The following is a 25,452-nucleotide window of genomic DNA, read 5'->3' on the forward strand; positions in this document are numbered from 1 at the left end:
AAATGAGGAAGCAAAGGGAGTTCTCCACTGTGTGTGGTTTTCTATCCCCTTCTCATGTGCCACCTTCAAGCACACCAGACAAAGCTTGGCACCGATTCTGTCTGCTGTTTCAGTGGCACAGAAAGTCACATCAGACCTACCTCGCCTCTTTTGTATGCAGCTCAAGGCAAGTCAGATTTCATAGCTTCCTAAAGGTCCCAGAGCCCCTATTCTAATTTATTTCAGGGTGGGTTTTTTGATTGTTTTAGGTTTTTTCTCTTCAGCAATATCTTCCCATACTCATTTAACTTCCCCTTTTATGGAGCAATTATTTATTTGATTTCACAAGTGTATGGGGCACCAGCCCTTTTCATTGTCAGGTTGCTGTGGATCTACATCAGCTGGGTACTGACAGCTGTTTCTGCAGTCTAAGGCCAAGTTGAGGTATAGATCTGGATTCAGCCTGGGGAGAAGGAGAGTGATGCTACCTGGCACCACCTTTGATTTGCTGCCAGTCTAGGAAGAACCTGCAGGCACACTCTCCACTTCACAGAGCATAGCACACCTACTTAGGGTGGCCAAGCCCAAAATCACAAGCAGTGACAATCAAAACAGTCTGCAAATGGTGGTAGTATAGTCCTGGCACAAATAAGCTACAGTTCCTGCAGGTCTTTCTTTGAATAAAAGGGGCAAGGAGTGTTTAGTGCCTGTCTCATGTCAGTGATGCCTCACCATGCAGAAAGGAAATGTGCACAGATCAAAAAAGGGTGAGTGAGATGGGAAAATGCAGAAGAGCAAAGCAAGAACAAAGGAAAGAGCCTTGGAAAGTGACAGATAGAGTATAAATTATTTAATTTTTAAATTATTTAAGATAAGATCAAAGTCATAAATCAAGTTTGCATAAAAAATGGGGTGGGACTGTTAGCCACAGTCTTCTGGCCAAACTCCAGCCATGGGACTGATTGCATCCTGCAGCAGGAGATAGGCATAGAGTTAATGTGTAAAAACAGACAGGCTGGGACAGAGACAACACAGGTAATGCTAACATTTGTTCTCTGGCCTGGAACAAGTCCTTTCTCAGTAAATCCCAGCTGTCCTCACTCTGAAAAGGTACAAATATCTGCTGCTCCTGAACTGCAGACAATAACTGCAAAAAAAAATGTGGACTATCCAGCACAGCAGAGCTTTCAGACACCTTAAGTGGTCTCCTTGGGAAGTTAGGGCAGCAGTTACTACCCTGCTGACCATAAAACCCTGGGTGCCTCGTTCTGCCTCCCTGTCCCGCTCCCATGGAGATGAAAGGCTATTTCTGCTAAATGATCTGAGGTAGTGCTGACAGGAAGAATTGCTTTTTCCAATATTTCTTCAATTTGTACTGTGAAATTATTTGGGAGAGATACTTTAAAAAAAAAAAAAACAGCTAGCCCTATGAAATCAGGGAAAAAATATTGACTGTAGGCTGCCTTCTGGATATAATAGTTAATATATTTAAATTACCAAAATGGGACAGTATATTTGGTAAATACTACCTGTTATGCAAATTATTTGCACTGATCTGTTCCAGAAGAGGAAGCTAGTGTGAAGCCATAATACTTTTTAGCAGGGATAATGCCATATTTCTGACCACCAGCTCCCAGGTAATTTAGAAATAATGAACACTAAGATTTGGGCTCTAAATACAAATATTTTAGGTATTTTTGGGGGTTTTCCATAGTTCTCAGGAAGTTAGGAACCCAAGCTATTTTGTGTCAGACTTTGGAAAGACCGTAAGACATGAATCCAAGTGTTGCACATTTGCTTAGTTTCTTTTAATATCCTAATTATATTTAAATTTTATTTTCAAAGCAGAAATGTATGTTTCCAAGAAAACGTAAGTATGAAGGACAATACTGATTTTTCTACCAATTATCTTCTGTTTGTTTCAAGGCTTGGAAAGTATTTTTAGATTTAACTCCCAATAGCCAGTTAGGTATAGCAGACATGATATTGTCAATTACTCAGTTTTACCAAATATGAGTCGTATTACTGCTTGATTGATTACTTTACTTACCTCTTTGTATCACAGGGATACCATGAGAATTCATTAGCTAAGTCTGTATAGATCATTAGAGGTGGGAAGTGTGGGATGCTGTTGCTACTTTTATTATTAGTATGATTATTATTGCTGAATGAAGAATATGAAAAGTCAAACAAAGCATTGTATAGTTCAGACACAAAGATAGAAAATAGCACTGGAAAAAAGGAGAAGGTCATCACATTGTTCAGAGTAAGACTGGAGGGCAATGATCACGCTATTTCAGAAAGAGCTCATCAGAAATATTCTCCCTTTCTCCTTTTCCTTCTTCAGTTTCACACACATTTATTTTGGGGGATGGGGAAGGCAGGCTGTGCATGCCTTTCCTATTTCTAGCAGGATTTTTTTGCTCTGAGAAAGTTCCTTCATCCTCCATGCAATTTTTCCTCCTATAAGAAAATGACATTATCTCCTGCCCTTGAGTACCATTGCAACTTGAAGTAGGAAAAAGATGTGTGAGACAAACCCTTTCATGTGTCTATATTGATCAGACAACACTGCCACCCCTTCCCATGCTTTAGATGGCTTTTCCAGTGCCTCTCCACCTGTTTCCAGCATTAGGATGGTGACTGCAGACTCCTATCTCTTGGGGTGCTGCCCAAGGGCAGGAACCAGTCTGGTAGCACCTCCTGGTCTCCTCAGAAGATAAATATTTGAGCAATAGAAAAGACAGCAGAAAAGAAGGAACGAATCTTTAAAATGGATGGGAAAAATCTCTAAATGCTGAGGCAAAGGTCATGCGAAGGAAGTAAGAGAAGCAAAAGGAAGTATGTCCTTTCAGCTAAGGGAGGGAAAAGCTCCTCTCTGTCCCCTTGGATCAGTCTGAGATAATAAGGCTGCTGCCTTCCTGATTAGTGCTCTGTAGCCCCAGCCCAGGCAGGGAAAATCTGCATTTCAAATGGCATATTTTAAAGTACACAATACCCAGGGGCCCTGCTGCTATTGATTTGCCTCTGGTGGGGTCACTGCCTCACTTTCTACAGCTTTATTAACTGGGACCATACACTGGGTCTCTTTCAAAGTGAAAGGGGAGTGGATGGGACATTTGTCTTCAGGGGGAGCTGGGGAAGGAGAGGGGTGACTTTCATTTGGAATGCCTTGGAGGTTTTAGAAGGAAGACTGGTGACCCTTACAGGACTTGTTCTCCTTCTGTAAATTTCCCTAGAGCCATCCTGGGGGGGAAGCAGGTAGGTCTTATGCAGTCAGCTTCTTTCAAGGTGACTGAGTTCCTGTCCTCCCATCCTTGTGGTGCCATTGCACTCAGCCAAGCTCTGACCATCAGCCACTGGGCTGGATAGGAGCCCCATCTTCTTCCCACCTAACCTTTGCCCCTGAGCACCTCCAAACACAGTGGCATAGGCACAAATGGGATCTGTGACCTCAGAAGTTTGGCAGGAAATTTGTCAAGGGTTGAAACGTCCAGACATTCTTGGGCCTTGGTTGAGGCCACCTCTCCAGCCAAGGAAGCAAAGCTATCAACTGGGGTACACAGCTGTGCTCAGGTGTGGAATGCTCTACTCCTTCCAGGTCCAGGCAGCCCCACTTTTACCCTATTGACTAGGTCTGAAGGCTGCAGAGAGGTCTGTGTCCTCTGGGTCATGATGTGAAGGGCTCATTTCAACACGCCAGAGGGGTTCCCAGGTCTCTAAGACATCTCAGAGAGTATATCCATGGAGCACTGAGTATAGTAGATATTGGGTGACTGCTCTCTGCAGGAGCACCTCTGCTTTGTAGCAGAAGCACCTGATCTACTTTCCCACATCACAGGTTACGACCTTTTTTTAACCTCATCAAAGTACGAAAAGGGGTAAGAAAGTGCTAGAGGCTATAAAATTATTTATTAAAAGTCTATAAAGATACAAATATATGAAAAATATGTTTTAAAAACAAAACAAAACAAAAATTTAGACATCACTCAGGTAAAAATACCCAGAACAGAAAATGAGATGTGAGTCAGCACACCTAGTGTTGGAGTCAATACAGTGTTAAAGATGGATGGATTGGGGGATGGATTGGGGGATGGATGGATGGATGGATGGATGGATGGATGGATTCATTCCCCTTCCTCCTTTAGTCCCTTGGCATATTTTCTAATATTGCCTGCTCAGTACCTCTTCTGGAGAATAAACCCCAACCATGCCCAGGAACAAATGTACTCCTTAAAGGAGAATCAACATAGTGTCTAATACAAAAGATTGTCTAATCACTCCATCAGTAATTGCAAAGAGAAAAATATCACTAATTAAAATGTAAATGTACCTTGTGCAGGGTAAAATAAAATAGGGCAATTAACCATCAAAGGGAAATCCATCACTTTGCCACCAATCTTCATTAGGCTTCAAAAAAAATAATACTCAAGTCCTGTACAACATATTTCACCTGTAGATCTGACAATGTGTGGAGTCAGGTATCCTGCGTTACATCTTATTGCTGGAGAAATCAAGGCCAGTTTACTTAACTTGTGCATAGTTATACGGCAGGTTGTTGTCAGAGTACCCCTTACTTTGGACTATTTATGGATGGTGACAAGGAAAGTTTCAGCATTTGAATGAGTGCAGTGATTTCACCAGTTTGTTTTAGTGTAAATGTGTAAGAACAGTTAATTTAGCTGATATTTCAATATTAAAGCGAACAGAAGGGAACAGTCTGTTCCTTGCCATGGCTTCTGAGGTCTGTTTAATTCTGAGAAGCATGTCCCATGTGCTTAAAGAACAGCATAAGAGGGTGATTTCCTGATGGGAGAGAGAGTGAAATCAGAGAGAGCAGTGAAACAGAGTTACTCCAATTTTGGAGACAGCAAAGACATGAGTCATTTCTAAAATCACCACAGAAAAACATTTCTCTTTTCCACTATTATCATCAAGTCACAGATTACCAAAGTCTGGGGAATGTAAAGAATGAGGTTTCCCAAACTTTCTGCACACTTCTTTCCCCCACACCCTCTCTTAGCACCCAGAACTTGTCACTGCTGAGGGTTGGATACCCAGACATTCCTGCCCGGTCTGGCTCTTTGTGCAGCACCAGGGAAGGAGACAAGAAGCAGCTTCAACCAAATTGTCTTATCCTTCACACCAGGACCATTTTAAAATCTCTCTCCAGCCATACTGTACACATGAACTGCACCAGCTGTGTGCTGGGCTCTGAGTGTAACATAATGATAACAAAGACTTGTTTTAATGAAAGAAGCGTTTCCAGGATTCATAAATGTCCACCAGCATTCTGCTCCAAATTTTTTAACCCCAAATTCCTGAAAAAGCAGCCTGGGTTCCTTATTTCTGACTTTTGTCAGTGCCCTGAAAGAAGCAGCATTTTAACTTTCTAGAAAAAATTAACTGAGAAGGTCAACCCAGATCAAAACCACAGGGAAGGGGTTTTCTTATTAGACAAATCTAATCTTGCTAAAACAGGGGAGCTCCCTTCTCTTGTACAGCACTTCTGGGGGTCTCTGATAGTGTTGGAAATCTGTACTATGATCTGATTAGAAGTTTTGGTCATGGTTTTGCTCAGTACCCACCTGAAGCCTCCTAGCAGGACCAGAAAAAGTCATTTTTGTCACTGACAGGTGGAAAAAAAACAGATTATCCCTAGAGAACTAGTCCAAATTTCTGCTTTGGAGAAAGAATCCCCTTTTCCTACATACACTGGTCTCCCACCAGTAACCTCCAGGCTTTTCCAGAATTTTGATATAAGCACTGTAAGCCACGAAACCTCTTTGCTCAGGTATATTGTGTTTTGTCTGTATGAAGACTTTTCTCTGCCTTTCTGACCAGAGAAGTACCAAGGAGCTGGTGGGCTGAGTCCAGGTCACAGGAGACTTCCCCACTAGGAAACACATGGCAGGCTGGGGACCATAATGACCCCAAATTGCAAAGGTGCCCTTTGCTTCCAGCCTGTGTAGTGAGAAGAATGACCAAGCCTGGGGGGGAGCACAGGGGTGGTGTGCTGACACCCCAAAACATCAGGACGCATCCCACCCTCACCGGGTGCCCTCCTGGTGCTGGTGCCACAGGCTGCCCCGCCAGTGACCGCGTGATATTTTTTCCCTGCTCTCTTTGTTCCAGCTGATGCAGCAGCAAGCGGCGATCATGGCGTCGGTGGCGCAGGGCGGATACCTGAACCCCATGGCCGCCTTCGCTGCGGCCCAGATGCAGCAGATGGCGGCTCTGAACATGAACGGCCTGGCAGCCGCCCCCATGACTCCAACCTCAGGTAAGGGGACGGCGGGCTGGAGAGGGCAAAGGGCAGGGAAACCGGGCCACATCCCACAGGACGCCTGGCAGGATTTGTTGGCTCTTTAGCCAGGTGAGGATCAGGCTCTCCTCCCAGGTAACAAGCGAAAGGACCAGAGGAAAGGGTCTCCAGAGGCACCAGGGGAGAAACTCCCCTGGCCTCTAGAAAAAGTTTCTTTTCCAAAATGGTTGTCAAACATTGTAACAGACTGCCCAGGGCAGTGAACCAGTGTCCATCCCTGGAGTTATTTAAAAGGTATGTAGATATGGGACATGGTTTAGTGGCAGGCTTGGCACTGCTGTGTTAATGGCTGGACTCAATGATCTTAGAGGTCTTTGAGAACATTAACTGTTCTGTGCTTCTATGACATTTCTTAGTCTAATCCCATACACAACTTCTCTTTAGCTCTAAGAACCCTCCAAATATCACAACACATGCCACAGTGACCTACACTGGTTTATTGGGGCATATATGTGTCCAAGGGGTCAGTGCTGATGATATCACAGCCAGCCTGTCCCAAAGATTAGCAAAATAGGGTTGTGGTGAGATGGAACATCATCAACAAGATTAGTTTTTATCTTGGGACTCATAAGCATTTTCCCCTGTTGTGAAATTGGACAGAAGGTATTCAAGGAAGGCATCTGGTGCTACCTGGAGTATGAGGGGCTTTCTGGCTGCAGGAGCAGAGACAGGTAGCCAGTGAAGGGCTCCCAGGATCTGATTAGACTGTAAAAACCCATTCTAGGAGCTGCAGTATATGGTTCAGCAGGCAGAGAAATAAGCTGAGACAGGAACAGGACTGTCTTTCTTGGGGCTTGAAGAACATAGGTACCATTTGGGCAGGAACAGGTCAAGCTCTGGTAGTCCTGGACTGACACGTGGCCCACCAGCAGGGAGGTAGGGAAGCAGGAAAAGTGGGGCCATATCTTGAAAGAAGTGAGGATTTGGGAAGTTTCTCATTATACTAGAGTCTGGTACGGACTCAGAGGACTCAAAGGCACATCTTGAAAGGACTGTTTGTAATAGAATATCACGAGGGAATGAGGAGAGAACAGAGAGTAAGAAAGACAGATCTCATTCCACAAGACTTTGTGGAGACCCAAGGAAAAGCACTTGACTCAAAAATCTTACACTGCACATTTCAAAATATATGTTTACACAATGATAGATGTATAAACAAAAAGTTGATGGAGCTACTGCAAATCCAAATAAAAAAGTGGCTTAATTATATGTGCACCCTTTAAACCCACTGCTGGCAAGATTATCATATTTGCATTAGCTAGATTTTTTTTGTGTTGGTGGGAGCAGAGAGAACATCAAACAAAGACTGCCTGGAATTCAAATATTGTCAGGGTCTGGAAAGCTGAATCCAGGCAGTAGTTTGCAATGGACCCAACACAAAGGAGCACAAGCTCTTTTGAATATACATAAGTATATTCTTGAGAAGAGTTCATTCTGTGTCATGGACATGAGAACACCTGTACAACAGCCAACTTCTGTGCCCACCAGTATCTCCAGCACATGAAAAATATCCCAGCTCTTTTTTGGTGTAATCATTTCCTCTTCTGCTATGACCAGTGCCTTTCAGAGTCATAGAATCATGCAATTTAGGTTGTAAAGACCTTTAAGATCATCAAGACTAACCATTAACCCAGCACTGTCAAGCCCACCACTAAACAGTATCCTTCAACCCCACATCACTTTAAAATACATCCAGGGATGGAAACTCCACCATTTCCCTGGGCAGCCTGTTCCAGTGTTTGACAGGATGAGGAGACTGTTAAACTCTCACTGTCACAATACAGGAGAGGAAACTCATGTTTTTTACATGCTTTCTGGATCACCCATGACTGATCATTATTGAAAATAAGATGCTGGTTTAGATGATCCCTTGATGTCTTTCACGGCAGCCGATTTTGCACTCTCCTAATGACATATTTTCAATCACAGAGCCTATTCACTTTGGCATTATTTCAGATTTACCTTGAATGAGTAGCTTCCTTCATGAAAAACCTCTGTGGTGGGTTGTGGAAATGTCCATTGACAATTATTCCTTAGGAGAAATGTTTAGACTTTGAAATTACTCCTTGTATTACTACAACACTCACAAAGCATGTGATAAGATGCATAGAAAATGTTTCACATAATGTCTGAGCAAGCAAGCCTACAACACTAGCAGCAATTTCTGGGTAGCCAGGAGATATCTGAAGCCTAACATTAATTCTCCTGCTGGCTTTTGTTAGCATTCAGAAAGCCAAATGGAAAATGATCATTCTGCTTCATAGCAGGATTTCTAGTCATTGAAGTATATCTTTTTTCTGCCTTGGAAGGAAAATGAAATATTTCAAAGTTCTCAAAAAAAAAAAAAACAGGCACTAGAAAAAGTGTTTGGAACACTGGAAAAAAGATAGAAAGGAAGTGTTTTGATCTTCCTGAAGCAAAAGAAAAATTGTGCCAGGAAAAAAGGTTCTGGTAACCCAGAAGTCCTAGAGGCTTAGGAGGTATTGGCTCAGCGCAGTGCCTCTGTGCTGGTTTCCTCTGCGTCCCACCTCTAGGAGAGTGGATTCCTGGGAATATGACCATAAGTTCATTCAATCCCATGGGACCTAGGGGATCAGAGTTTTGGATCCAGGCAAATCTAATAGATGAGAGACAGTATCCATCTCACCTGGCTTTAACCATACGAAACTTGGACATCTCATTTGAACTGCTGTCAGTGGAGTACAATAAGCACTCCCTACGGGCAATTCAGACCAAGAAAATTTTAACACTGCTGTCTTTTTAACAGTCTTCCATCAAGGGTCAGGTTTATCTCACACAACATTCCATAATTGCGAGGCAATTAATTTGACATTTCTGAGAGTTTATCCAGGTTTTACATTTCTCCCATCACTGCAACAATCTGGGTGAAAAGTGGGTCTGGCAGTGGGTCTGCTACTCTGTTACCTGCAAAAAGGGGCTAGAAATGAAATTTTATATAGGCATTCTTCCTTCTTCTTCCTTTCCCTGCCTCCACCCCTCCCTTTCTCTCTCTCCTTCTTGTAAATCTGCACCTGATGTGGCTACAGCAAGAGACCTCAAACGAGGGATGAAATCCACAACTGGCATGCACCACCACCATTTGTTTTCCACGGTGGCATTATGCCAGTTTTACTCTAGCTACAGATCTGACCTCTCCAGGGGGGGTCTTTACAAGAAGAAAATTGAAGAATTTCAATAAATATGCCTAAACTTCCTTAGACATGCACAAAATAGCAAGCACAAATCCCTTGCTGCAATTTTAGAAAAAAAATTATTTACATTTTCTATGCAAATAAAGGAGAGATCCAGAAAAGCAACTGTAATTTTAAGTAGCCTTTGTGATTTGGAAGCTGATGGCATATGCTAAGAGCATTGCCTTTGGACTTCAGTTGCCACTGCTGGCTCCATGTACCTCCACAGAGGACATTTTTAAAGGCCAACACCATTTAAATAAGAAAAGGAGAAGCAGCAGCTTGTCTGCCCAGGGTATAAGAAATGAGCTGAAGTGCTGCCTTATTTTTTTGGGCTACACAAATCTGAACATATTAAAATATCTCATGCATCTGTAGCGGCTTTCTTAAAGCACCAACACAGATTTAAGCAGTGGCTAAAGGGTGTTATTGGACTAACTCATCATGGTATGCTGCAATGGTGAAGAAAATATCTCCCATCAGCTTAAAAGAGAGGTTACTGCAAAAATTGTGCTTTCAATCAGTAGCATACCCTGACACAGAAAGATATTGTTGAAGATAAGATAGTTTAACTTCCCATGCACACCTAGCAAGAGAAAAATATGATTTCAGGCTCATTGAAAACTCTTTTTTGGTCCCTGAAATCATCCCGACCATGTTGCAAGAAGAACAGACTGTCCAGCCATTTTACACATATATAGGAGTAAGACAGTGAGGGAGCAGACGGATTTAATTCTCTCCCAGAAATTTAAGAATTCTCTACCAGTGGGTGACAAGATCCCACTCAGAACATAAAGACAAATTTGTTCTTCTGAAATAGCAGCATTAGTCTCCCACAGGATGCATCTGGGAAGAAGGAAAGTATAAGATTCCATGAAAGGAACAAGTTTAGTCCAAATTTTGCCCCCATTCATTGGGAGATAGCTGTTAAAACAGTATGAAGTCAAGTTTGGACCAAACAGTAACATTAAAAAATGTATCACTGGCTACCTTTAGGCTACAAATAAACTTGACAAGTCTTTTAAGGATCCCTAGTGCTGAGAAAGTTCAGAATGAGTTTGCACATGAAAGGTGTATTCATGAGAGAGTGCAGACAGAGCAGCCCTGGAAATCAGTACACCCACAGAGATCCAAAGAGAATCTGATAGGAACTGCTGTAGAAAGCTGGGGTTGAGTGTTTTTGGACGTTTTTCAAGCTTGTCTTGAGCGCTTTCTGAACAGGGAGGAACTGCAAGCAGTCCATTTATTTGCTCAACAGCTTGGGAGCTTTCTCCTTTCTCAGTTTTTTTTTTTGTTTTTTTTTTTTTTTTTTTTTTTTTTGTTTTTTTTTTTTTTGTTTTTTGGAGGGCAGCGGTCACAGCTGTTGTGTCAGCAGTTTTCTCCACAAAGTTGCTGTCTCCAGTACTCACCAGCTCTGCCCTTGTGTCCTCCTCAATTTCAGGTGGAAGCACGCCTCCTGGTATAACTGCACCAGCTGTGCCTAGCATCCCATCTCCAATTGGGGTGAATGGTTTCACTGGCCTCCCGCCGCAGGCTAATGGGCAGCCAGCCGCTGAAGCCGTGTTTGCTAATGGCATTCACCCTTATCCAGGTAAGCCAGACTAATCCTGTGCCCACAGCCTGTTGCCTCAGTCCTAGGAATACTAGGACAAAACCCAGCAAAAGCCTGTGGCATAGGTTTAGAAGGGTTATACCCCAGACCACCAGGGCTCATTATAGCATTGGTGTATTGTGTCTTATGCAGCTACAGTGTTAAACGGTTCAATCTGGATGATAAACATCAAGGGCATGTTGGAGGTGGAAAAACTGTGTACTGAATATTTGAGTGCTCATCCGCTGGATAGCATGTCTGGTGAATACAACCAGTCAGAACAACCAGCATGTTTTGCTTCAGCTGAAAATTGACCTGACTCCCGAGCAGTTCATGCTGGCAGATCCTCTCACAGTACTCCCAAGGGTCTTGCTTCTGGTTAGCCTTGAAGGAGCTGTGCTAAGCCTGTTTGCACCCAGCACTGATATCTCCTGCTGGAATTCCCCTGCAGCCAGATGGCTCTGGGAGGGTGATCCAAAGGGTCCACGTGCCCGCTGACCCAAGCGGCTTCCCGTGTGCAGGGAGCAGGTGTTGACCTCTGAAATGCCCACTGCACACAAATCCTGCTGCCTTACCAGGCCTGGAGAGTGAAGCTGCATTAATATAGCCTCTGAATGGGCTCAGGGTCACCCTTTGGTGGCACATTGCTGGAGAACTGCTGCTGGGATTCACACTGCCAAGCTCGAAGATGCCAGCACTACAGAAGTGATTTTGCAAGCACTAGCAGTCAGAGATGAATGAGGGAGGTTAAAGGATCCATACCTGCCCCTATACCTCTATTTACAAATATACATACAGTAAATCTGTAATTACCGATTACCATTCCTTAATGTCCACCTACACTTTTTCAGCATCCTCAAGACTTGAGATTGCTCTCTCCTCCAATACACTTTCTCTAGAAAGTCATTTTATACCATTCCTGTACACATACTAATGGTAACAATCATAGCAATAAAAATCTAAGTAAATGTTACTAATTGATCCTAATCACCAGCTGGCAAAGGAATATTTTACCCTAGGGAACTGATAGATTGATCTAGTCTGTTAAGAAATCAAATACAGAGTTCAATGTTCCAGCCAAAAAAGCCCCAAAAAGCTCTAAGAAAAAATAATTATTTCAATCTTAGTCAGTCCTGAAAACTCAGAAGATTTATCATCATAGGGGGTTTTATGAGCTACAAGGAAAAATACCATATAGTATAGAAATACCAAAGTCTTACCTAGGTATTGACAAAAAATTATCCTCCTCCCAAAAAACACTTTGCAAACATGGGCTTTGAGTTCAACTCTAAGCAGAATTAAAATCAAGGGACTTACTGTACTCAAAATTTGGTGCATATATATGTGTTGTAGCAGTGTAAGGACAGGAGATTTTGGAGTCATCAGAAGACTGCAGAGCGCCCTTAGTATGTTCAGTGAGTTCAACCACAACACTGAGAAAGCATTCTGTCTTTAAGGTTATATAAACATGGCCATCTGTTCTTCTGTCCATTTATTTCAGTTTGCCTGTTTGCCAGTCAATCATTTCTCTGTTTATTCATCCACTTCTATGTATGTCTGTCCTTTTTTCCTGGTTTATTTAGATCCCTTTAGCTAATTTCAATGATCCATTACTGTGGGTACAGAGAAAATATGTTCTTTCTAGGTGAATCTTAATGGCTTGAGCTTTTGTTACTATCCCCAACTATCCCCATAATTAAAGAATATCTCAGTTAAGTATTTCATCCATGGTTATATAGAAGTCAATGGCCTTAATGTGATTCTCTCTGAATTTCAGAGAGACTTGCTCAGGCAGCAATTCACAGTAAGTCCCTGCACAAACACCAACAGGCTGACACATAGAAAGGTGACAGTCTTCCTGCCCCTCTTTGCTGCAGGCAGAGAGACTCCCTTCTGCTAGCAGAGCTGACATCCAAACAGTCTGAGCTGTGTAAAGTTTGGATTTATCTCAGGGTAACTTCAGCAATATATTCGTCTTTCTCATTGCTCAGCTTCCCCATAATGTGGTGACACCTTAAGTTATACCAGAGGTGTAAAGGGAACAGTGGCAGGTCAAGCACCCTCCTCTCATTATGCTTTTGTCTGTCCCTGAAATGCTGAAAGCAAGTCCACATGGCTTACATGATGTGTTTGCTCCATCTAATTGTGTTCCTTCTCATGAGCATTTATGCACTCTCCAAACCTCTCCTCCTTGCCACAGGCTTTATTCAGTCCTGGAGCTTAGCAGCATGAAAAATAAAAGGATTAGACATTTATATGGGTAATGAGAACATCCACAGCCATATTAGACTGGATAAAAATGTAGATAGGACACAAAAGTTCATGTTTTATGATATAAGCCAGCCACTAATTGCTTGGGGTTAGAAAAAAATTTTCATCACTGGGCAGCTTGTTCCATCATTATGGGATTTTTCTCACTCTCCTCTATTGCATCTCTTACTGCCCTGTGGCTCTGCATGGCTCTGTCCCTAAATGCAAGGGTAGAAATAAAATATTACAGCTGAGCAGGCAATTGCACTAACACTATAGAGAAAGGATCATGACAGTCCCCATCCAAAGCCAGCATCTTTCAAACAACTTTCTTTTATGGTGTATCTCTCATTCTGAAAGTGGCTAAGACTGCTGCTGTATTATGTACATAATCATAGTCTTGCTATGATTATGACTTGCCATATATTGCTTAAATCCTGAATATTGCTTTCAGATACTCCTTCATACTCCACAAAAAAACCTCAAATGTGGGTTCACACTATTACAGCCTGTAGCAGAATGTTCTTTGTTGCCTGAAAATAGCAAAACAGGACAATGAACGTCTCCAGAGGCATGATATCCATATCATTCAGACCCCAATAAATTCCATTAATTGTGCAGTTTATCTACAGGTTCACCTTTCTGACCAGTCATATTATTTTTGCTGCTGCATCCAAAGGACTCCAGAATACCACAGTCTTTATAAAAACAAGTGCATATTACATAATTGTATTTAGTCTGTAATTCCACTCTTTTTTCTTCTGTCTTCCCCTGTGCTCTTTTTTCGTGATTCCCTTTGACTGGAGAAGGGATGTACATGGTGTCATTTCAGTCAGATTAACAAACCATCCATGCCTTTGTGGCAGAGGCCAGAATACTTTGAACATCCCTACTCGCCAGGGCTTTGATCACAGCCCCTGTCCCTGCAGGAATTAGCTTTCTCTGTTAATCTGGTCAGGCTATGGATCCATACATGGCACTAGAAAACCATTCCTAGCAGTCATAACCTTTGCAAGCCAAGGTCTCACCTTCTCCAAGATCAGACAGTACATAATGCCTCAGTGCACTTTTTGCCACAGAGTGAATAACAAGGCAATAAGTATTCCCTCTTCCACTAGTCTGAGCCCCTTTGGAGATTTGACCTTTTTGTGTATTAATTCCTGCCCTTTAATCTTTCAGTTTGCAGATCTATTGAACGTGGCAATGTGTCACAATACATATTGGGGACAAAGAGCATAATCTGTTGTGCCATGATCTTGTGAGTCACTTTGCAGCAGCACAAGAGCGTTTGCCATTTCCACATTAGTCACAGTAGCAGGGATTGCACTCTTCTGCCAAAGCTTCTTAGTGACCCAAAGCCCAGAGCCTCCCTTGCAACCATGTGTGATGTACAGCAACAGTAGACACCATCTGCACTGGCTTCTGCTGTGTCTCACATCATCAGAATTCTGCTCTCTGCTAACAGGTCCTGCCCTGCTGAATTGCATTGTGAGGAACTAGACAAAATTCTCACTCCAAAGATAAAGCCTCTTTGGTAAGAGAAGGTGATCGAGAGATGAGAAAACTGGGAGACCAAAGGGTAGCAAAAAAGGGAGAGAAGCTACTGGCTGCCAAAGAATCAGTGAAATGAGAGAACTGGAAGAAGGAACAAAGCAGGGATCCCAGAAAACTGAAGACTGCTCCATAATCTTCTGTCCAGTGATGTGCCCAGAAAGAAAGGGAAATATACCACATAGCATCTCACACCCTCTTACTGCTCCTGGGCCAAAGGGTCTCCAACTTGACCAGAGCCAGGGATGGCCCAGCAGTTTGGCAGCTTTGTGGAGGTTTAGATGGGGAATACTTTAATGAGTGCTGAGTTCTTCAGCTTCCTCACAAAGGGAAGCAGAGGGGCAGGCAATGATCTCTGGTGATCAGTAACAGAACCTGAGGGAATGGTCTGAAGTTGTGTCAGAGGAAATTAAATTTGGATATCAGCGAAAGGTTGGGCACTGCGACAGACTCCCTAAGAAAATAGTCTTAGCACCCAGCCTGACAGGTTCAAGAAGCATTTGGACAATGCTCTCAGGCACATGGTGTGACTCTTGGGGTTCTTCTGTGCAGGATTTTGATGATCCTTATGGATCCCTTCCTAATAAGGATATTCTATGATTCTGATTAAGTGCATTTGTTCTGGATTTAGGTTGCTGAGGAAAAAAAAAGCTAAGTCACCTCAGTTCCTTGTTATCTATTAAAAGTGTATCACCTCATTTATTATTTTCTGGCACACTGTGGTTCTGTTTCTGACTGCTCACCACTTCCAGGTCTGGCTCTATCTTCCCACTCTGCAGACCCAGCAGAAGCTTCTCCACCACCACTCCCCTTTAGCACACAGTACATCTGGGCTAGCAAGACAGCAATCTCTACTTCATACCCTGTTCAGAGTCTAGTCCTCTCTGTTGAGGACTAGCTGTCAGTACAAACAGGCAGCCAAGCTTTTATGTCCGCATTTTTCCGAGTCACCACTGAGACAGGCAGTAAAGGTGTGCCTCACAGGGGAATTCCTGTTCTGTAGCAACTCGTGACTTTGTAACTGAACCAAGACCATCAATTCATTTCCCTTGGCTCAACAAAAAAGTATCAGGAACCAATTTCACCCACTGCCAGCAGAGACAGCATTCAGACTCCATCTGTAATTTTTATCATTACTCAAGTTAATTTTGCAGTTTGTCACTTAACAGTGCTGCTGATGGACAGGCTGCTGCTCCAGACCAGTGAGTCCAGTGCCAGTCCTGACCACGGCAGGCACCATCCAGTGGCAGTGGGCAAGAGCGGGGCTTCACTAGTACAGGGAAAGGAAAGGAGTGATTTGCCACGCCCCAATGTCTACCCTGATGTTTCAGGCCTGAAAGGTGTTAGACAAGAAGAGTTTAGAGAGGACAGGAATCAGGAGAAGAAAAAAAGTGACCTGCCTGCACCTGTAGATGGTTCAGGATGAAAATCAAACCCACAGCATTTGGTCCAGACATACACTACTGCCTAGAAATGTGGCTGGCTCAGCTACCCGGAGGCAAAGTTCCTCACTACAGGAAATCTTTGACTCTGTATTGTTTGTCCACCCTAAATCTCCAGGTGAGAGCTTTCCTGTTCATATTTTGTATCAGCAGTTCCAAAACTGCAACAGTGAGCACCTGAGGCATCATTATGACTAGGAAGCATTTATTTGACCCATTTGTAACAATCTGCCATGTGCCATAAACCACACTTTATTGGTAAAATAAACAAGTGAAGAAATGCACTCATTAAAAATATAATAACAAGTTGCTATCTTCCACTGTAGTCTAAACCACTTTAAGGATGCTATGTACTTCCAATAACCGTGCTGCAGCTGTAAAGAATGAGGTTATTTGAGGCAGTTGTGTGAGCCTTTCCAGAGCAAAAGTATTTTCTCTTCTGATCTGGAAGCAGGTGTAAACACAAATCAGACTCTGTGCTGATGTCTTCAGTAGGATCTATGTGAGTTACGACCTCAAGCTTTATTTTAAAAACTGACTTAAACTAAGCTCCTCCAAGATATGGACTTCAGAGTACCTTAAGAGCTTTTAAAACCTGACCCTGACTTATGTGATTATGACCTTTGGCAAAGACAAAGTCTGGTCCTGACTTTGCTTTTGAGCGTTTGTCACCTTGACTAGCCATGTCTACCTGTCTGCCCTTTTGAGTCATCTGTGTCTTTCTTGCTTTGTTATCTGGAAGCTCTTCATTGCCAGACATGTCTCCTATCATGTTTTCACTCAGCATCTGTCTCAGAAGGAATCTGATTAGGGCTGGGGCTTGGAGATGGGACTATTAAGAAAATAATAAAGATAATCCTGGTTTCCATGATTGAACTATATGAATTTTATAGAAGGTCCATACGTTGTCCCAAATGAGCACATACAATAGCCGGGGATACTACCAAAAGGACTTTTTTCCTACTAACAGGGTGAAGCAGAGGGTACAAAACCCCTGGATTTCTGTACTCTTTTGATGTGTAGGGGAAGAGACAGAGGGACAGCATGTCTTTAACTGAATGGTGTCCACCCCTAAATGGCAAAACGAGACTATAAAACACAGGATCAGCCGCTGTTTTCTGCCAGATCAGCACATTCTTTCTGTTATTGCAGTTATTGTTGTGTCTGAATACCTAATTAATTACAACAGTAAGCGCTAGCTTCTTTAATCACAGCATCAGCTGTCCTAATCAATCTTAATAATATGGAATCTGTACTATGGCACCCATGAATTTTAATCTACATAAATTTCTTAAGACCTCTCGCAAGCTTGTTGTATGAAATGATATAATTATGGATATAGATTAGGGCTGTAGAGAGTGATTTAAATTGGATTTAAGGAGAAGGTGAATAGAGCCCTCCCACTCAGTTATTTATTTATTTTAATCCTGGCCTTCACATAGATTTTTTTTCTATCATTATATTATTCCCCCCCACACTGACTGAAGAGCACTGCCTCTCTCTGATTGCCCTTCTCCCCCATCCACCTTCCCAAAAGGAATCGTGGCCAAGCTGCAGCTTCTGAGAGAGGTGTACCTCGAGAACAGTGAGAGGAAGGAATGAATAGGTGGGGCAGAGCACAAAGCTGAGGATCCAGCTCATAACATGCTGTTTTAGACCTAAATAGGATGCATCTGTACAAAATAGAGTGAAATAGATGGAATTGAGCATGTCAGTCATGGAATGCACAGATAATCTGAAGCAAGGAGTGGAGAGAATATCACATAGGAGTAAGATCACTCCTTCCACCAAAATGAAATCACAAAGCATCTTAGGGGCTGAAAATGTGCCAGGCTCTGCTTTTGTCTTTCAGAAGCACTGGACTCCTCTGGTTTCAGGGAGCAGACCACTTTGGCTTTCTCTTACCTGAGCTGGGACAAGGAGGCTGTCCCATAGTCCACTGAGGGCATTTGAAGGCCTCTTTTGCTGGCTCAGGCTGTAACCATCATCCTTTTTCCTCACCAGCCCACTCACTTCTATGCAGATACTCCTGATTTACATCCCTGAATACCACAGAAGACTCCAGCCCTCTGTCTCCTACAACCAATTTCACTTGGGGCACCCATATCACAGCTTGTCTTGGACAGACACTGGAGTCAGGCTACTGACACCTCAGGAAGGATTATTTATAGAATATCACTTCAACAAATTTTATTTATTTTTAACAACGTGCTTCATTCTGCCACCTCCATCCATTCATTCTCTGACAAAAGCTAAATGTCAGGTCTAACACTAACTGAAAGCCCCTTTAAAAAGTTGGATTTCAATCTAGAGATATATCAGGAGTAAGAAAGTTTCCTGGTGTTAATTTTAAAGCACTTGTATTTCATGCTGACTTGGGAAATCATCCTCAGTTTTTGGCATCAGGCAGAGGATTTGGAAAGTGACATTAACGGATCTACTTTCTTTGAAGGACTTGGGAGTTATTTCTTGACTTCTGCCTAATGAATAAGTGCTGCCTTCGTTAAATTTATATTTATGGCCATATAGTAGGTCATTGGCTTGTTTTATGTCTCCGGGTTTATGGAAGGTTATCTGCCATGGTCACCTTGTGGCATCTTGGCCAGGACTGTCTTGCAAAGAGACAATTGCATCTGAGCAGGATTTTTCCTGTGGAGATTTGGAAATTATCAAATTAATATAGAGGAGATGTCCAGGGATAAGGCCCATGCCCTGAGCTGCCAAATGAAGTTACTATTAGCATCTGTTTTCATGGTACACCTTTAGTTTGCCCTGGCAAGGCCAGATCCACAGCTCCTGGAAAGCAGCAAGGCCACAGGGACTTCAGTGGGGCTGATGTGATTTATAGTTCTCCTCTGGCCTCTCAGGAGCCTCTCTGCTTCTTTTTCTCTCCACCAGCTGATCCTCAGCATTTACATTACAACACCTTTAATCCCAGAAATGTCTGTATGGACATGACACCTCCATGGGTCTGGCCACAAGGAAATCTGTTTAAGATGTAGTCCCTAGGCACATTTGCAGAGAGTCAGCACATCCAAGGTCTTTAGATGATGATACAACTTAGAAACATACTGGTGCTGGTCCAAAAGCTGCTGTAAGGTGCTCTGTGATATCCATGTCTCTCATCTATATCTCTTATCAGCCCTCATACACCTACTTACCTTGTGTGCCACTGCGGTCTTGCACCATGGCACAGACAGCACACAGAGGAGCTGAGGTGTTTTCCCGGCCCTGTATGTTTGTGTTCAACTAATATTTTCAGTATCAAAGAAGACTGGTAAGCTGGATGAGGAGAAAGGGTGACTGAGGCATGCTAGCTCTCCCACTAATGATCTATGTGAAGGCCACCCTGTGAAGTTATGTGTACCTTATGGAGGAACAAAGCAACCCTACCTGATGGTCTCCTTGTGCTGAGATACAGAAAATACTCATAACTTCCAATCACTTTGAATTTTAGCAAGTGGTGGGCTACAGCCACACCTAACCCCTGTGGTAGGTTGACTCTGAATTGTGAGCTCCTCATATAACTGAGCCCTTGATGAACTCCTCATAGGTCATTAATATGTAAGAGGGCTGTTACTTTACAGAACACAGCATGGCCACAACTTCCCCAAATGTCTAATCTGTGTCTTGAGGTTCCTGGATCAATACCAGCTGTTGGCTTAATCCATGCTACAGCCGGGAGCACAGGCAGTTATGCTCTTCGCTAGGTCTGATCCAACCTAGAATCAGGATGAATCTAGCACGGTGAGCAGCAGCATGAAGATGTGCTCATGGCTGCCCAAGATGCCTTGGCTTCCTGCAAGGGTGTCCAGCCAGCCCTGCAGCCTGTGTCCCTGCCTCTTCATAGGCTGTGTTGGCCGGCATGGACATGTCCACTGTGCTGAAGTCACATCTTCATTTGCTGAGTAAACAGAGTCTTCAAGCTAAGGAAGGCAAGTCCTTCAGTGAGCAGAGGTCGTCACTTTTAAGAGGTGCCAAGTTAAATTCCTGCTTGTTGTGACTCACCACAACTTTGGCTTTTCCCAAATGGCCAAGGAAGGGTATGAGACTACAAGTAAAACAGAGCCACAAGCCAGGAGCTGCTGCCCGCCCAGAGATGCTTTCAACTCTCCTTTCAAGAGTATCCAGGGATGGTCGGGTCAGTTAGGGCCCCGTGTGTTAGAACAGATACTTAGTATATTCTTTTCTCATGAGGAAGGGATTTCCAGGTTGGAGCAAAGCTAACTGTAATCTTCCGACTGGCTTGCGTGTGCTGTGAGCCAAGAGGAAACCCCATGCATGACCTGGGTCACAAGGCAGCCTCGTGAGAAACACTCAGATATTACCCTATACACTCAGATATTACCCTAAACACTTAGATATTACCCTTGGTGGCAAGTCATAAATACTTGGGAAAATAATGAACTCTGAAAGCTTTAGTTTGGAATGCAGAAAGGCTGCATTTCATGGACTGTTATCCCAAACACTTTAAATAAATTATTTACCCAGCTCTAATATTTAATCTTAAAGTTGGGGGATTCTCAGCATATATTTCCTAAGCAGGATACCCTAGTTGTCATGGTCAAAGTATGGTTCCAAAGGAAGGTGAGATATCCACAGAAAAAGCAGAGCAGCTCTGCAGTGAGCCAGATGATCACACCCAGGAGATAGACTCAGCTATAGCTGGGAGGTCAGGAAGCTCCCACATGTGCCCAGATAAGGCAAGGAATAAAGAAAAGGACCACAGGACAGGTCCTGCTTAGTGAGTCCTCTTGTATCAGTGAAGTGCCAACCATTACTAATTATCAGCAGGTCAGGGAGGAGAACAATTGTGTCCAAATCAGCCTCATCTGGAGAGGAAGGAAATAATGTAAATGCTTTTCCTGAGCAGCAGAGACAATTTCTTCTTCTGTGCAATGAAAGAAGCACAGTTGCCTCCCTTTCACTGCAGTCCGCAAAACCATAGATAAAAAATATTTTCTTCTCTCACCAAAGGTTCCCTCACCTTTCTCAGGAGACATCTTCTACTTGACAGGACTTGAAAGGTCTAAGTTATTATGATCCATTCTCCTAAAGGGGTGAGGGAACTGACATATTACTCAACTTTTCATAGCTGTTCGGTTTTCTTGTGGAGCAATATGATCAATATTCTGTTTTTTGAGGAAAACAGTTTTAAGCAGAGGTTAAAAAAATAGACTCTATTTGGTTTCTTCTTCAAGAAGAAAGTAGTAAGTAAAAAAAAAAAAAAAAGTATTTTCCAAACATTACCTCCATTATTTTCCTGGAACAACTACTCTTTGAAAATGTAGTGTAGAATCTCTAGTCTGCCTGCCACTGACCTCCCACAGGTTTTAATGTATTCTCTTCACACTGTTTTGTAAAAAATTAAAATCCTTACAGTAAGACAGTGATTTCCCATTTTACATACACATATATTGAAGGACTTGCCAAAAGTCAGCTAGGAAACCATTTCAAGCTAAGACTGCAATCCCACTTATTTCTTCCTATGACTACCCCAACCTCAAAGTCCACATGATCCAGTCATATCCATAATGAACAGGAGCTTCCAAGCCGTAGCCAGCTAATTGGGTTTGCCACCTCAAATTTGGTCCTTTCACCATTCCTCCTTGTATTTTGGGAGAAAAGTGTAAGACCTTGCAAGTTTCCATCATGACCAATGGTGATCTTTAAAGTTAAGTTTCAAGCTGGTATTTCTATTTGTAAGAAAACACTTTATCCGTGTTCCTTGGGTATGTAATACTCACGTATGACAACCTCCCCCACACTTTGCCATACAGTCAGTGTCTTTCCTTGGATAGGTGTATGGCACCAGATTTCCTTCCAAGAGGCCCCCACCTTTGCATCCTCCAAGCCTTGCCTCCAGCCACACCTCTGTGCGGGTAAGAAGGAAAAAAGGTGGGATGGATGTGGGAAAGTGGCAGTTCCCTAAGGGATCATCCTACAAGGAATAGGTTGGAGGGACTGCATAAATGTAAAACTGTGCAGTCCCAATAAATACAAATTAAACTCATTAGAAGAAGTGAAATATTAGGGCCAAGGTGACATTTGGACTGGAGGTTTAGCCAAGCTTTGCTTTAAATTTTTATTGATGCAGATAAAGAAAGAGCTTATCCAACACATTTCTCTCTCTTTTTTCTCCCTATCAACCAAAGGAGAAAAAGAAAAAAATATTCTTAACTAGCTTTGGTTGTATTTGAGCAAGACTTCAAAGTTTCACAAAAATAAACAGTTTTAGTGGGGAGGAATGCACACTTGTAAAGAGAGAAAATACACTTTGAAGCCAGCAAGAGACTGCATGCCTTATGCAGAGATTCACAGCATCCTCCCTGGAGCAGACAAGTGGTGTCCCCCTCCCCTCCATGCAGCTTCTTCTCTCTCACTGGGGGCTGCCTGGCAGCAACACGGTCCTTCGAAGGGATGTGGGGATGACAGGAGCCATTGCTTTGTTCTCTTCTCCTTCCTCCTGCTATGCCCCTGTTGTTTTCTGCTCTGATTGAAAGTTTCATGTGACTGTAGCTGTCACTGAGATCTGAGTTTGCACAGCACCTAGCACAGTGTTAGTCCTGGCTTAAGATGAGGGCTCTTTGGGGTTGATAAGTGCCAAAAATCTGCATGATCAGTGCAGATTCATAATTTAAGCTTGGGAAATGAGGAGAGAGGTTTATTTGTCCTCTGCTCCAATGTCTCACAGGGTGATGGCTGGGGCACAGAACCCTCTTAGCCATCCTGGGGGGTTCTCTGCATTCCTGTCCATAGGGCAAGTGAGCTGCTCCTCTTCAATCCTCAGCCCCTGGGTCTGTCTGTTTCATAACACATATTGATGATAAAAGATAAGGGGAGAGTGCCTATCATGTTTTAACCCCTTAATTCCTTGTCTCTCTTGTGTCTCCACAGCACAGAGCCCCACTGCAGCAGACCCCTTGCAGCAAGCCTACGCTGGAGTGCAGCAGTACGCAGGTCGTTAGTATTAACACTTTCTCCCAATAATCATTTTTCTTCTCTAAAGCCATTGCCCTCTGAACACACCTCAGAGGGCTGAGGGAAGGGAAGTTTTACTGACATAGGGACAAGCTGGGGGCCACAGACTCCCTGATTCAATTTGCACAAACATCAAGACATCCAGGGTGTTCTCTCCCGAAGGAGGTAACCTCCTACCTTTCCCATGGAAAGGCTCCCACTCACCTGCACCCCAGTGAAGCTTCATCAATAGAACTGAGTCAGGTCTGCCTTAGCACAGTGCACAAGGGCAAAATCAGGCCACTGCTTTGGAGGTGGCTTTCTAAAACAGGTCTCCTGAGTGCTGCAGAAAAGAGGGAAGATGGGGAGCCAGACCCTGCAGAGCCACTGCTGCTAGTGCCTGGCAGGACATGGAATGCCTGCACACACCTGTTTTTTTAGGGTGTGTCTACTGGCCATGCCCCACTTATTCAGTCTGAGCCTGGCTTAAGAGCTACCCAGACATCCCCCTGCTTCCCAGCAGATTTCACCACAGCTCCCCGTGGTTCAGCCTCCACTCGAGCTGCCCTGTGTGCTGAGCAGCTCCTTTGCAGTTGATGGACTGACAGCAGCCAAAGTGACCTGGTGCAGACCATGACCCTGCCGTGTTCAGCCTCCCCTCATGAGGTGTCCATGGCTAACATTGTGAGGAAGCTGCCACCCCAAAGTCATTATTTCCTGTGGTAACTGGAGCAATCATGGGTTCCTGCTGAGGAATGGCTATTATCTCGTGTCAGCGCTGTATCTGGAAACTTAATTTAATTCTCCATGTAGGGCTTCATTTGCCGGTGTTTTAGTTATTGTCATTTATTGCTTGTGAGGTTTGATAGATGGGAAGCAACTCAACCCTTTGAGCTGTTAATTAACCCCTCTGCACACACATGGCCCCTATCCTCTTCTCTGTGGTCTTGCAGGCGACCCATACTCTGTATTTTTAGCAGCAAGGCACATCATCTACCATCTGTGGTAGTGAGTGGCTCCCCTTGTTTGCTTGGTGGGGGAGCTGAGATGGGGAAAATTGTTTAATTGCTGCTCACTGTTTCCACTGTGTTTGTGTGTGAGAGAGGAAGTCTCTACGGGCATGAAAGAAAATGTATATCCGACAGTGTATGTACAACTGTGTCTATACAGACTGTGGGTACATGAAGGAGAAAACACACGTGTGAACTCTTTTCATAAGCATGGGAGTTAATCAGGGTGCCTGAGATGAGGTGGGGGAAAGTTGTGCACATGCTCTGCGCACGGCTGTCAGTGTGAGCACTTCTGCGCTGAGCTCGTGAGTGAACGTGTTCCTGTCACCACGTGGAATGGCTGCACATCTCAGCTGGGAGTGGTGTCAGCAGACCCCCCCGTTTACACTGCATGGGTGCCCTGGGTGTCACTGCTGATGGAGCTGGAGGGAGGGAGGGAGGATGCTTCAGGCCCTGTGGCACCTCCTGGAGCACAACCATGGCTCTTACACCACACCTCAGGCTGCATGAGATGGCCCTTCACGGAGACAAAACTCAGGGGCGAAGCCCACGTCTAGCTTGGTGTGGTGGTTTGGAGTGAAAGCTCCTTGCTTCCCAGCACTGAAATCTGTCCTTTCCCTTTCTCTCTCCTTTAGCTGCTTATCCTGCTGCTTATGGCCAGATCAGCCAAGCGTTCCCACAGCCACCTCCCATGATCCCACAGCAACAGAGAGAAGGTAAGTAAAAATGATGTCCTCCTTTGTGACCCCAGCGAGCCATCCCCATCTCATTAGTTCCCTCCTCATGCACCTAGAGCATCCATTAAACACCCAATTGCTTTGAATACCTGGTCCACTGAGTTTTCCTCCATTTCCATATGAGGCATGGTGTCACTGTCACCAGGGGTACTCTGGTGGACCGTCCATGTGGGGAACAGCTGATGAGATCTCTTCAGTCCCCTGGGAGGAAAGCATGCTGGTGTGCATGGGACATGGAAAGACCAGCTAGCAACATAGCCATAAACATCCAGTGGGGGCCTCTGTTCGAGACAAGCAACAAGAATGCTGATAAAAATGCAATTGTATTGGAATAAAGAGCTTTACAGGAAACAAAGCACTAGTGGCCCTTCATGAAAAGGCAGTAATGTCATTTCAGACACCTGCTGTTTGGAGAA

General features: G+C 43.7%; 1 protein-coding gene across 16 annotated transcripts in view; it reads left to right on the forward strand.

The window, feature by feature from the left end:
- Nucleotides 1-25,452, forward strand: part of CELF4 (CUGBP Elav-like family member 4) — a 703,272-nt gene that overhangs the window by 612,833 nt on the left and 64,987 nt on the right. For 6 of the 16 annotated variants that reach the window (XR_010994515.1, XM_068176591.1, XM_068176586.1 and 3 more), the window contains exons 7-11: nucleotides 6,115-6,262; nucleotides 10,937-11,086; nucleotides 22,131-22,211; nucleotides 23,227-23,292; nucleotides 24,935-25,015. Coding sequence is in view for 15 of the 16 variants with exons in the window: in XM_068176591.1 (XP_068032692.1) it covers nucleotides 6,115-6,262; nucleotides 10,937-11,086; nucleotides 22,131-22,211; nucleotides 23,227-23,292; nucleotides 24,935-25,015 (526 nt within the window). In the remaining variant the exon portion in view is untranslated. The remainder of the gene's footprint in view (nucleotides 1-6,114; nucleotides 6,263-10,936; nucleotides 11,087-22,130; nucleotides 22,212-23,226; nucleotides 23,293-24,934; nucleotides 25,016-25,452) is intronic. The other 10 variants (XM_068176598.1, XM_068176599.1, XM_068176594.1 and 7 more) reach the window with 4 other exon arrangements.

The sequence above is a fragment of the Anomalospiza imberbis genome, chromosome Z (genome assembly GCF_031753505.1).
Source record: "Anomalospiza imberbis isolate Cuckoo-Finch-1a 21T00152 chromosome Z, ASM3175350v1, whole genome shotgun sequence".
NCBI lineage: Eukaryota > Metazoa > Chordata > Aves > Passeriformes > Viduidae > Anomalospiza > Anomalospiza imberbis.